The sequence below is a fragment of the Carcharodon carcharias genome, chromosome 10, assembly GCF_017639515.1.
Source record: "Carcharodon carcharias isolate sCarCar2 chromosome 10, sCarCar2.pri, whole genome shotgun sequence".
NCBI lineage: Eukaryota > Metazoa > Chordata > Chondrichthyes > Lamniformes > Lamnidae > Carcharodon > Carcharodon carcharias.
In genome coordinates, this window is record NC_054476.1 from 24,152,366 (window position 1) to 24,164,708 (window position 12,343).

At 43.0% G+C, this 12,343-nt stretch overlaps 1 protein-coding gene across 1 annotated transcript in view; it reads right to left on the reverse strand.

The window, feature by feature from the left end:
* Window positions 1–206: 206 nt before the first annotated feature.
* shank2b (SH3 and multiple ankyrin repeat domains 2b) overlaps window positions 207–12,343 on the reverse strand; it is an 834,833-nt gene continuing 822,696 nt past the window's right edge. The window contains exon 24 of the mRNA XM_041197641.1: window positions 207–2,495. Coding sequence (XP_041053575.1) covers window positions 1,925–2,495 — 571 coding nt within the window. The 3' untranslated portion in view covers window positions 207–1,924. The remainder of the gene's footprint in view (window positions 2,496–12,343) is intronic.

The following is a 12,343-nucleotide window of genomic DNA, read 5'->3' on the forward strand; positions in this document are numbered from 1 at the left end:
GGTCAATGGGCACAATCTCTGCAGTCAGTAACACAACTTAATTTGCTGTTATAATATTTATTTCTTATTTAATAATTTGGTTGCCATACAAGTTATTGAGGAGTTGGGAAAGTGCAAGTTACAGGAGCTCTTAAATGGAATCTAGATGAAGATATACAAATCACAGAAATTACAGCAACATTAAAAATCTGAACACAAGTCTTTTACACAAATTAAAGTGAGATACACCTTAATGCACCAGCAAAATAAAAAATTAAAATTAAGTGACCATTATTTGTGAAGAAAATGATATTGTAGGCTCATTGATGTAATCATTGCCAGATCAACTGGATAATTCCGCAGCTGCAGTTACAGAGGAGTCAGTGAATCGACTATATAGCTAAATGATAAATACCACAAATAAATACTAAGAGCTGTGCAAGAAGTAAAACCTGTGAATTAAAATGTTCCCCAACAGTCACAGCTAATTGCTTCTGTTGAAGTTAACAGTATGAAGTGCACTCAAGTCTCCCGGAAACAGGGGTTCCTGTATGTTAATATACAATTAACATCTCGTGAGATTTGGTACCGTATACACAATTGTTACACAAACTAAGTGTTTAAGATTGTCAGTTTTAATTACAATATGTAACAGAAATGCAGACCTAAAAAGGTGAGTGAGTGAGTATATGAAATATGGCAAAGAGAATGCATCTTAAGTACCTGTTGTTCTACGGATATGATTCATCTTTTATGTCAGGATTAATGTCCAGTCATAAGAAAAGGCCAGGCCAAAATCATCCACTACTACCATTAACTCACAAAAAGAAATCTGCTCAGATTTAACTTCACTTGTATTTTGGCACAGTGGGTTCAAAAAGTAATTTACTGTGCAGTTCCATTCCTCGATAAGAATACTGTAACGTTACACATCGTTAACCCATTTACCAGAATAAACGTATACATAGCTGTGAAAAGAATAGCAGCTAAAATGACAAGTAGAAAACCCCTTCTGTTTTTAAATTTTATTTTCAATAAGTAAGATATGTTTTCCTACACAGCTCAAATGAGCAAACCCATCTGCTCTGAAGCGGAATATACACGAGGCCCATTCAGAGCACTCCCGACTGCTCTAGTAAATAATTGTGGTAAATCACCTGCCTCATATGGAAGACAATAATGATTCATTTCAACACCCTTATCACTGTTCTCAAGAGCAGCTCCTGACAACAGCATTGGAAAAGACACAGCAACACCAAAAACAAATCTGTATTAGCCTTCGAGGAAAGAATTGGACAAATGCTACAACAGTGCCCCATCATGGTAGAGTATTAAGAGCGTGTGTCAAAATGTGAAAAGTTAAAAGAGCTTCATACTTCTTTCTCCCCCACATACAATACTGGAAATGATAAGACTGCTCAGCAGAAAGGAAACAAAATTCTAGTCAGCGTCACTTCTTGTCCAAAGGAAAAAGAGGAGTAAAACAGGGGTGAGCTGATCTGCTGCACATCTTCTACAATATTGATTGTGATCCTTGTGAAGAAATACTGTACTAGCAAAGGTAGAAAGTATATAACACAGCTCTGCTGGTTCAACTACAGTATCATTAAGACATGTCCAAGTGAGGTCAATATTAAAAGGTCATCGTTCAAAATATAGATTATGCTGTAGTATATTTACATCACAAAAGGATCTTCACTTTTGCACTATTCTTCTCAGCACATCAGTGGCACACGGCATTGCTTGACTGACGAGCCACTGATACTGTCAACTTATTGTGCTTATAAATGTACTAGAGGCTTTTATTGGAACAAATGTTCATGCTGAGCTTTTAAAAATATTTCAGTCGCACATTATATTCCAGCCAGAGCTATGGTGAATGTAGACTGTTGACAAAAATAATGAGAGATCTTTTAGTTACTTTGTAAAGCATTCAAATAAATGTTTATCTAACCGATAGTAGCTGTCTTAAAGCTCGTTCTATGTTCATTCGATGTCCAACTCTCGTCACCCCGAGATCGATTAAGTCTTCCTTCTGAAGTGACGGTAAATGAGTCCCATCTATTTCGTTATCCAAAAATGCATCTTTGTGCTCTCCGAGGTTCAAAGTGTCCAGCCAGTCTGCCACGTCATGTTTAGTCCAAAGGAGGACAGCCTTGGATGCAAAAGGTTTGTTCGAGACTGGCTGTTGTTGCAAAGCGGAGGGAGAGGGGGACCGGCTGCGACCTGGCTGGGTGCCAAAATGCCCTTCCCCTGCAACCGGCTGACTTTGGAAGCCAAAGGCATCAGAAAGAGTAGGCGAGGGTACAGCCGCCGGGAGAGAGGAAGGCCTGGGGGCCTGGCCACCGTCTGTCGGGGACATCACGGGGCTCGGGGCTCGTTTTAAAATGGTCATACTGTCAAAATCTGACGTCCGGTTCTGAACGGTTATCGGTTGGCTGGTTCCAGGCCGAATGGTGAAAGTTACGGTTGCATTCCGTTGTACACCTGAAGTACTGTTTACTCCATCAGAAATCCTGTGGAACAATTAACACACAAGAGTTAGTTCATTTGCTTTTGAGTGGTGGAGATGTGGTGTAGACTCGTCGTATTGTCTTCAGTTATCAATTCTTTAATTTCCAAGACTTTTATATCCATACATCTTAAATATTTTTCAACAAAGTAGGCTCTTAATCGAAACAATAGTTGTTTAAGAGTTGTGGTGATACCCACTGTGTTAAAATGTGGCTTTGTACAAACATGAATGTCATAAAATGTCCAGGACACACCAAAAAGCTGGCTCCCATGTATTTTTGGCAGGATGTCTGGCTGCTTATTTTAAGTGGCACCCTTTCCCCACCTGCCAATCAAATTGGTAAGGGACAAAAATTGAATGAAAAGTCAAATTTAAAAGGGATGGGAAGAGGAATTTCAAAGGATCATAGAATGTTTATAGCACAGAAGGAGGCCATTTGACCTGTAATGCTCTCTGCAAAAGCAACTCACCTAGTCCCATTCCCCCACCTTTTCCCCATAGCCCTGCAAATCTTTTCTGGTCAGATAATTAGCCAATTCTCTTTTGAAAGCCACAATCAAATCCGTCTTCAACACACTCTAAGGCAGTGCATTACATATCCTAACCACTCACTGCGCAAAGAAGATTTTTCTCACATCACAATTGCTTTTTAGGAGAGTGACGAAAAAAACATTTGGAAGCTACCAGCAAGCATTATAAAATCATCTTAATCAGTCAGCAACAGTGGCCAAGGTTTGAGGGACATGGAATTGAAAAGTGGTCAATTCAGGATAAAAGAAATCACTGAATGGCCTTTCAGTGCCAGGGTGGAGAATCCTACTACAAGGCCATACACCACCCCAGCCATGCACCATCACAGCACCACAACCCCCGCCCCCCTACCACCACCCCCCCCCCCCCACCCCAACCCCCTTCTCCACTTGGCCCAAGGTGAACTCTTGTTTACTGCCACTTCCAAAGACATACTACCATGTCTCACATGGAAGCCCCAGGAAGTGGCAGTAACCAGGTTGGGAAGAAAGAAAATCCAACAGGGATCTCAGATCTTTCCCCAACCCTGCTCCCCTGCACCCCCACCCCAACTATCTTCCACTGTGACGAGCCAGAAAGGTGTGGGCAGTGAAATGACCAAAAGGGGTGGGTGTTGAGCCAATATTATGCCTCGCTGACCAAATCCTCTGCTATTCTGTCATAATCCTGCCTGATTTTCAGAATATTTGCCCCAGAGTTTCATTCCTTGTCACATTTTGATTGAATATTTTGTGACATTAGAAAGGTCATGGAATCAGACTGTTGAAGGACAGAAACATGCCTCAGCCCACTTAAAGTTTGTGTGGTCTCTCTGTCCACATCAAATCATGGAATGGTTACAGCACAGAAGGAGGCCATTCAGCCTGTTAGGTCCATGCCAGCTCCCTGCAAGAGCAGTTCACCCGGTCTCACTTACCCAACATTTTCCCCCATAGTCCTGCAATTTTTTCCTTTTCAGATAATGATCCAATTCTCTTTTGAAGGCCTCTATTGAATCTGCCACCTCCATGGTCTGAGGCAGTGCTTTTGAGTTCCTAGCCACTCACTGTGTTAAAAAAAAAGTTTTCTGATGCTGTTGCTTCTTTTGCCATCCACCTTAAATCGGTGTCCTCCAATTCTCGATCAACAGAAATAGTTTCTCCCTGTCTGCTCTGTCCAGGCTCTTGATGATTTTGAGCACCTCTATCAAATCTCCTCTTAATCTTTTCTTCTCCACAGCTTCTCCAATCTATCCAGGTAAGTGGATCCTCATTTCTGGAACCATTCTTGTGAATCTTTTCTGTACCCTTTCTAATGCCTTCACATTCTTATTAATGTGGTGCCCAGAACAGGGTGCAAAACTCCAGTTGAGGCCAAACCAGCATTTTATACAGATTTATCATAACTTCTTTGCTTTTGTGCTCTATGCCCCAACTTATAAAGCCTAGAACCCCTTATTAACCACTTTCTCAAATTACCTTCAATCTTCAATGATTTGTACACTTACATCCTCAGGCCCCTTGCTCCTGCACCCTCTTCAGAATTGTACCTTTTATTTTATATCGACTCTCACCATTCTTTCTATCAAATAGAATTACTTCACACTTCTCTATATTAAATTTCATCTGCAAGTTGTCTGCACATTCCACCTGCTTGTCTGCATTTCTTCTTGGTGTATTACTATCCTCATATCTCACAATACTTCCAAGTTTGGTGTTATTCGCAAATTATGCCCTGTACAAAAAAGCCTAGGTCATTTATATCAAGAAAAACAGGGTCCTAGCACTGACCCATGGGAAACACCATATCTACCTTCCTCCAGTCCGAAAACAACCATTCACCACTGCTCTGTTTCCTGTCACTCAGCCAATTTCATAGGCATGTTGCAATTTTTTCTTTTATTCCATGGCTTCTATCTTTGCTAACAAGCCTGTTATGTGACACTTTATCAAACACCTTTTGGAAATCCATGTACATCACATCAACTGTATTATTCTCACCAACCCTCTCGGTTACCTCTTCGAGTTATTTAAACACAATTTGCCCACAACAAATCTGTGTTGGCTTTCCTTAATTAAGCCACATTTGTCCAAGTGACTGTTAATTTTGTTCTGAATTGTTATTTCTAAAAGCTTTCTCACCACCAAGATTAAACTGACTAGTCTGTAGTTGCTGGGCTTATCCTTACACTCTTTTTTGGACAATGATGTACATTTGCAATTCTCTAGTCCGCTGGCACCATACCTTTACCTAAGGAAGACTGGAAGATCCGTGACCAGTGCCTTCACAGTTTCCACTCTCACTCTCCTCACGTGCCACTTACTTTCATCCCATTCTCCTGCGCATTCTCAGACTGTTGAATTGTTCTCTTTTGTAGAATGAAGTAACTTTAACTTAACCCATCCAGTAGGAAAGCCACAGGATTGAGTGGAATGCTTTTTCTCGCCCCTCTCAATACCACTCTGCTTTGGCTGGGACAGTGAAAAAAACCGGAAAGAGTTTCAACTCAACATTGCAACCCATCCTGTCAGAGTAGTTTAAAATGGCCCCATTGACTGCTCAGTAATTGTTGGTCACAGAGTTCCACATTTTGATTAACAGCTGTGTAAAGACATCCTTTCAAACCTCCACTTGAAATTAGTTTGCAAGCATCTTAAATGCCTACCCTGTGCTTACTGTCCTACCAGTTAGTGTAATAATGACGCAATTTATCTTTTATTAATAATCCTTAAGGACATCTATCAGGTCATCTCTTAACCCTCTCACCTCTCAAATTTTTCTTTAGAACTGTAACCTCTCATTCCTGGTAATGTGTTACTGAATCTACACTTGCAACTTTTCATTGCTTTTATGACCCTCCTACTGTAGGGCATCCGAAATACAGTTCAACTGAGGTTTTGCATAAGTTCAATAAATATCTGATTGCTTTTGCATTCTATAGCTTTAGATACTAAATAAATAATCCCAGGTAAAACACAGAGAAAAAATAAGATTTAAGATTAAATTTATGAATGGTACTAAGCACCACTTTGTCCCAATGATTACTTATTATTTAATTCAATAATTTAAATGAAAGTTGTTTCAAGAGATCAAAACGAAATCAAATACCAAACTGCCTTAACCAGAGTTAAGTTACAACTCTATTTCCCTGATAGCTCCTAGATTTTACTAAATGTACATGTCCTTTATTACATGTAAATTGTCATTGCTACTAACTGGTAGAAAGGCAGAAGAATTTCCATATGGCTGCTTAAATTAATTCTACTTGGCAGTTTAATCCTGCTCCCACACATAAGCTACTCAACTATGGCAGGCACCTCAACCAAACATAGTGCTGCACAATCCCTGACACTCTGCCCTCTCTTGCAGGAGAAGGTAGCCCACAACAGCAGAGAGAAGCAGAAGACTGGAGCAGGGTGGGGGGAGATTGTATGTCTCCATCCTGAGCCCCCAGTAGCTCAATGAGAGAGAGTCAGTATTCAAACACATGAAGGGAGTGAAGTTGTGGGATTACTGAGCCAACTCACCAGAAAAAGTTAAGCTGGTCCATTCAAGTGTAAGTGAATTTCCACTAGCAAGATAAGTCTTAATTATTTCCAAAAAACCAGTCTAGCAGTGAAAATGTACTTTTACAAGTGAGGAGACTCATTCCTTCTGATTTTATTTGTTGAAGATTTAAAGAAATATATATTTTCTGCCTCTTTCAAATCTCTCTCTCCTTACATCATCTTTCTTCCGTATATAATTTTACATTCAATTAAACATTCTAATACACTGACTATGCCAGCTAGAAATTGGTTCCCTCTGCTTTTTGGGCACAGGTGCAACCAGCTTGCAGCCATTCGGATTCAGGTAGGCAGAATCCACTTTTTGTCTACCCATTTTATTTGACTGATAGGAGCGATGGACTGATTGGCACCCAGGTTGCTCCTTTGATTTTCATGCTGCCTCTAATTTTTGTATAGTGGTTGGGTGGGGTAGTGGGGAGGATGCTGCTCATAGCGTTGTTTGGTGGTCAACTGCTCTAGGTAGTCTGCTCCTCTTAAGTTTCTGTGCCTATTAAAGGGAGGCTGTACAGCTGAAATGATGGCTCATTTCTGAAGTACTGGAAGGATGTCTTAGCAGGCAGGGGTCAGGGATCCCCCGGTTTCATGGTGCCTCACTGGAGGTTCTAGTCACTGAGGTGGACTCCAGGAGGTAGGCAATATTTCCCCAGGTGGGAAAAAAGTCCTCAAGACACAGCCTGAGGAGTGAATGGGAGCATGTCACTCAGGATGTGGCAGAAATGTAGGAAAAAAGTACAATGACTTCCCATGGGTGGTCAAGGTAAGTGAATGCATCCTCTCCGCACATCACATACCAACACACCAACCCACTTCCCCCTGCCTCTGCACACTTTCAGCTATTCAGATATGGCAGGCACATCCCCCAAGCACAGTGTCGCACAATCCCTGACGCTCTGCCCTTTCACTTGCAGGAAAAGGCTGCCCACAATAGCAGACAGATGCAGAAGACTGGAATGGGATGGTGGGGGGGGGGGGAGGGGGGGGGGGGGGGGGTGGGAAGGTGCAGACTCTATGGGATTTGATGAATCCGCCAAAGTCAACAGAGGTTAGAATGGCTCACGGCCTTTTATGGCCCCGTCCCTGCCACAATGGGGCCATAAAAGTCCGGCCTATGGCTCCATCCTGAGCCCCCTGGATGAAACGGTCCTACACATCATGGAGCTGGAGATGGTACAGTCCCGTGGCATCCGCTGCAACAGACACTGCCCAGGATGGCAGTTTCATGCCCCTTTTCAACCCCTTCCATGCCTTTAACCCAAGATTGGCATCACGTGAAAGTTGAAGATGCTGTGACCATCCAGCTCCTGCTTTCCTTCCCACCCATCCCCTCACCCCAAGCCTCCCTTTCTACTTGGCTGTTTTCAATCCACAATCTAATGTTCCATTTTTTTTAACCCCTTTACATATTAACAAGGTGTTTCACAGTAGCATCAATAAATTAAATTTGACACTAAGCCACACAGAGGTATTAGGACAGATGACCAAAGATTTTGTCAAAGAAGTAGGTTCTAAGGAGAATTTTAAAGCAACAGTTAAAATTGGGGAGGTTTATGGAAGGAATTCTCTGGCTCAGGAACCAAGAAGCTGAATGGAGTGATGGAAATCAGGGAGATAGACAAAAGACCTGAATTAGAGGAGGGTAGATACCTTGGAGGCTTATAGGACTGAAGGCAATTACAGAGACAAGGAGGGTTGTAGGAGTTGGAGGAGGTTGCAGACAGGGAGGGTTGTAGGAGTTGGAGGAGGTTGCAGATAGGGAGGGTTGTAGGAGTTGGAGGAGGTTGCAGACAGGGAGGGTTCACAAAGTTGCAGATAGGGCGAATTGGAGGAATTGGACAAGGTTACAGATAGGGAGCTTTGTAGGATTTGGAGGAAATTGCAGATACAGATATAGAGGAAGGGCTGGAGCACAGAGATAGTGGAGATTATATATTCAGAATAATGCAGAACAGAAAGAGGCCATTCAGTCCATTGAGTCTGTACAGTCCTGGGGTTCCATAGACTCTGGTAAGTCCACACATTCTGTCCAGTTATACAGGATCCAGGATGACTTCTCCCCACCTCCATCTTCTGCCCTTTTTTTTAAAAAATAAAGCTTCCCCTGTCTTTTCCATTTCTTGGTCATACTGCAGAAAGAGGGGGTAACGAAAGGACTGGCCCCATAAGTGGGTCAGGCAATTGCCTTTTCTCCAGCAAACCAGTACAGAGCTTCCACCAGCTGTGCCTAAGAGTCACTGGAAACCACCTCATCTACAGCTTGTGGAGTGGCCCTTTAATGAGCATAGGTTTGGGGCCCCTCTTGCAGCTGCATGCCTGATCTTTGGCTGAATGATGTATGGGCTCAAGGGCTGGCCTTTGGTCACCCTGGCATGGATCTGCTGGTTGGGCTGTGCGATGTCAGGGCAGCGTTGGTTCAAGCTCTTCCCGCGCGTGCGAGGACCTGCACCTGTTTTGTCTGCACCTTCTTCTGCAGTTGCCTCTGCAGACTGAGCTGGAAACAGCCAGGTAGCATGGCCCACACTCAGTAAGTGGTGCAAGGTCTCAGTCACAAGCAGCGCTCTGCAAATCAAATTTTGCACCCTACGCGTCTCAGTGAGGATTCTTCAATCTGACAGGTTGAAGAGCCTTGATACAAAAACATCTGGAAAAGCTCAGCAGGTCTGACAGCATCTATGGAGAGGAATACAGTTAACGTTTCGAGTCCATATGACTCTTCATCAGAACTAAGGATACATAGAAATGAGGTGGAATATAAGCTGGTTGAAGGGGGTTGCGACAGATGAAGCTGGATAGAGGGCCAGTGATAGGTGGAGGCAAAGAAGAGATTGCTAAAGATGTCATAGACAAAAGGACAAAGGGGTGTTGATGGTGGTCATTGAGAACCTTGATGTTGCTCCTTCTGTTCACACATGTCTCAGCCCCACTTACAGCACGTTGCACTGGAAAAGATTTCTAATTACTGCAACTCACCAGGCAATGGCCCATTTAAAATCCGTGGTCTGTGGACAGCTAGAAGTGTGTTGCACAGTGGGTGCTATTTCTTCACCCAACTTCAAAACTCAGGTCTTCATGTCCACTCCAGTTAGCCGGGGAAATGTCAGAACCAGGAGCTGAATCTGGTCAAGCCTCGGAAGTCTGAGACATAATCTTAATGGGATAAGATATGCAGAATGTTGCTGGGCAGGGTGGAAAGGGACGTAACTGAAGGGGTGAGGGTTTGTTCTGCAACCTCCGTTCTTCAAATGCATGAGAACACTAAAATGAGCATATTTTTGCATTCTGCAACCATGGCATCGCAGGTAGAGTAATGAATCCACTTCTTATAGCATGGTCATTAGCAGTGGAATTGTTACAAATATTAATTTTAGAATTTTTTAATGTCTTGGCAACTTGGTACTTTCTGCCGAAATAACTGACAACATAAAAAGTACAAAAACAGTAATTTATGCTTTTGAGATGAGGTTTACACACCTTGAACACGAGACTCTTCTGCAAACAGCAATCATGAAAGTAAATACAATTTTAACAATGAAATGGAAGATGCCATATAATGAAATGATTAGAAGTGTCTTTGCCTGTACTTAACAACATTGTGTTGTCCTTTGTCCATCAGGCTAACATTATTCACATGATTCAAGGTTGCCCAGACCATTATTTGCTAAGCAACTGCTGTTTCAGCAGCCAGAATGCTTGTCACCTCTACAAAACTGAAATACCCATGCTGTAATGTTTGAAATTGTCCTAGTTTCCCTTGCCATGCTGTTTGAGCGCGACTGCTTTACTTACCCTCCCGATTCAATACAGTCTGTTGCCATTTGAATTTAAAAAAGAACATCCCCAAATATTGAAGTTAAAGCCACCACTTTAATGAAATTTGCAAATGCTTTTCTTCTTTCATGCAATAATGCATATATAAAGAGCCTTCTCTGCCAGGCTGAACTTGTTCTCACATTGAGCAACTTCTCATTCAACCCCACTCACTTCCTCCAAGTAAAAGGGGTTGCAGTAATTATCTCCTGGGTCCTGGCTATGCCTGCCTTTTCGTGGAACCTTCTTACAGTCCTACACAGGTTGCCCCATCGCCAGCTCTTTCTTCAGTCCACCGATGACTGCGTTTAGTGCCACTCCAAAGTGGAAAATATCAGCTCAGTTTCTGATACCCACCCCTCCCTCACCTTCACGTTGGCCATTTCTGACTCTTCCCTTCCTCAAATTCTCCACCTCCATTTCCGGAGATAGGCTCGTGATCAACGTTCCCCAACAAGCCCACTGACCTCCACAGCTGCTCTGACCACACTTACATCCCGCTTCCTGTATAGACTCTTTTCCATTCTCTTACCTTCTCCATCGCATATGTTCGGCTGATGCTGCCTTCCATAACTGTGCTTTTGAGGTGCATTCCTTTTTCCTCAATGGAGGAATTTCCACCCCCCCGCCCCCTGTCACTGCATCATGGTTGGCAGGACCTCAATAAAGGTTGCCAACTCAAGTGTTGGCCTGGAAACTCTAGGAATTGAAGATTAATCTCCAGGATACTGTTGTGCGCAATCCTAGAGAAAAATCATCAGGGCATCAAATGAGCATTTTGTGAGCCTCTCTCTTTACCAGATATAAAAAGATTGAAAATGGGGTAAAAAAAAAGGCTGCTTGGCTGACAGAGAAGCATCATCCAACTGGGTGATGAGTCTTTTTGCTTGTCAACTGGTTGTAGAAAGGTAGTGCGTCACAAGGGTGGATGTGTTGTCTGACTAATGTCTACAGGGTGGTGGGAGGGGGAGGGCAGGTCATGTGATCAACTTCCAGGAATAGATTTAATCACAGTTGGAAACCCCAGCCATCAACTGTGTCTGCTCCCATTTCCTGCACTTTTGCTCTCATCCCTTCCACACCCCCAAATCACCAATAGGATTCCTCTTGTCCTCACCTTCCACCCCACCATATTTAATGGACGGTCCTCCGCCATTTCTGATCCACCCCTCCCTTTACAGCATTCCGAAGTGACTGTTGCCTCTGCAAAACCCTGGCCCACTCCTCAAATGCATTTTGTGAGCCTCTCTCTTTACCAGATATAAAAAGATTTCTCCCTTGCCACTGTCCTGTGCAAGCACAGGCGATACAATAACCTGCTCTTTCATCTCCTTCCTTCTCACCAGCCAAGGTCCCAAACACTTCTTCCAGGCGAAAGTGATTTATTTGTATCTTTCTCAGTTCTGAACTCGCTGCTCATGATGCAGCCTGCTCTACACTGGGCAGGCCAAACGCACAAGTGATTTTCTGTTTTTATTTCAGTTTTCTAGCAGTAGTAGTTGTCTGGTTTTGTATGTATTATGCATCTGTTAGATTTCCTATGCTTCTCCATTCTGTTTGTAATTCATATTTTGGACCCGAGGGTTCTGATTTGCTCCCATGTTTCTTGCCATCAGTCAGATCCCTGCTTCAAATAAAAAGATGGAAAGGCTGAGCCACTGTTTCAACAGCAATGTGGTTTGTGGCATATGACTATTCCAGCCTAGTTTCCTTTCTTGCTCTCGGGAGCTTGATATGCAACGCACCACTGCTCTGAACTACGACTGAATCTTGCAGCTTGAGTAATACTCTCCTACTGAGAGCGATAAAGCTCAAATAAGAATCAAATCTTGGATTCAGCATTAAAGTGCCCTCCCAAGGATGTTGACTCTGTCATAGATCCCTACACCAGAAACAATGTGTTACCCTATGGTATTGGCCAAGTAGCCGTTACTCCACCATAAGGCTCGACAGTGAATGGAGGCAG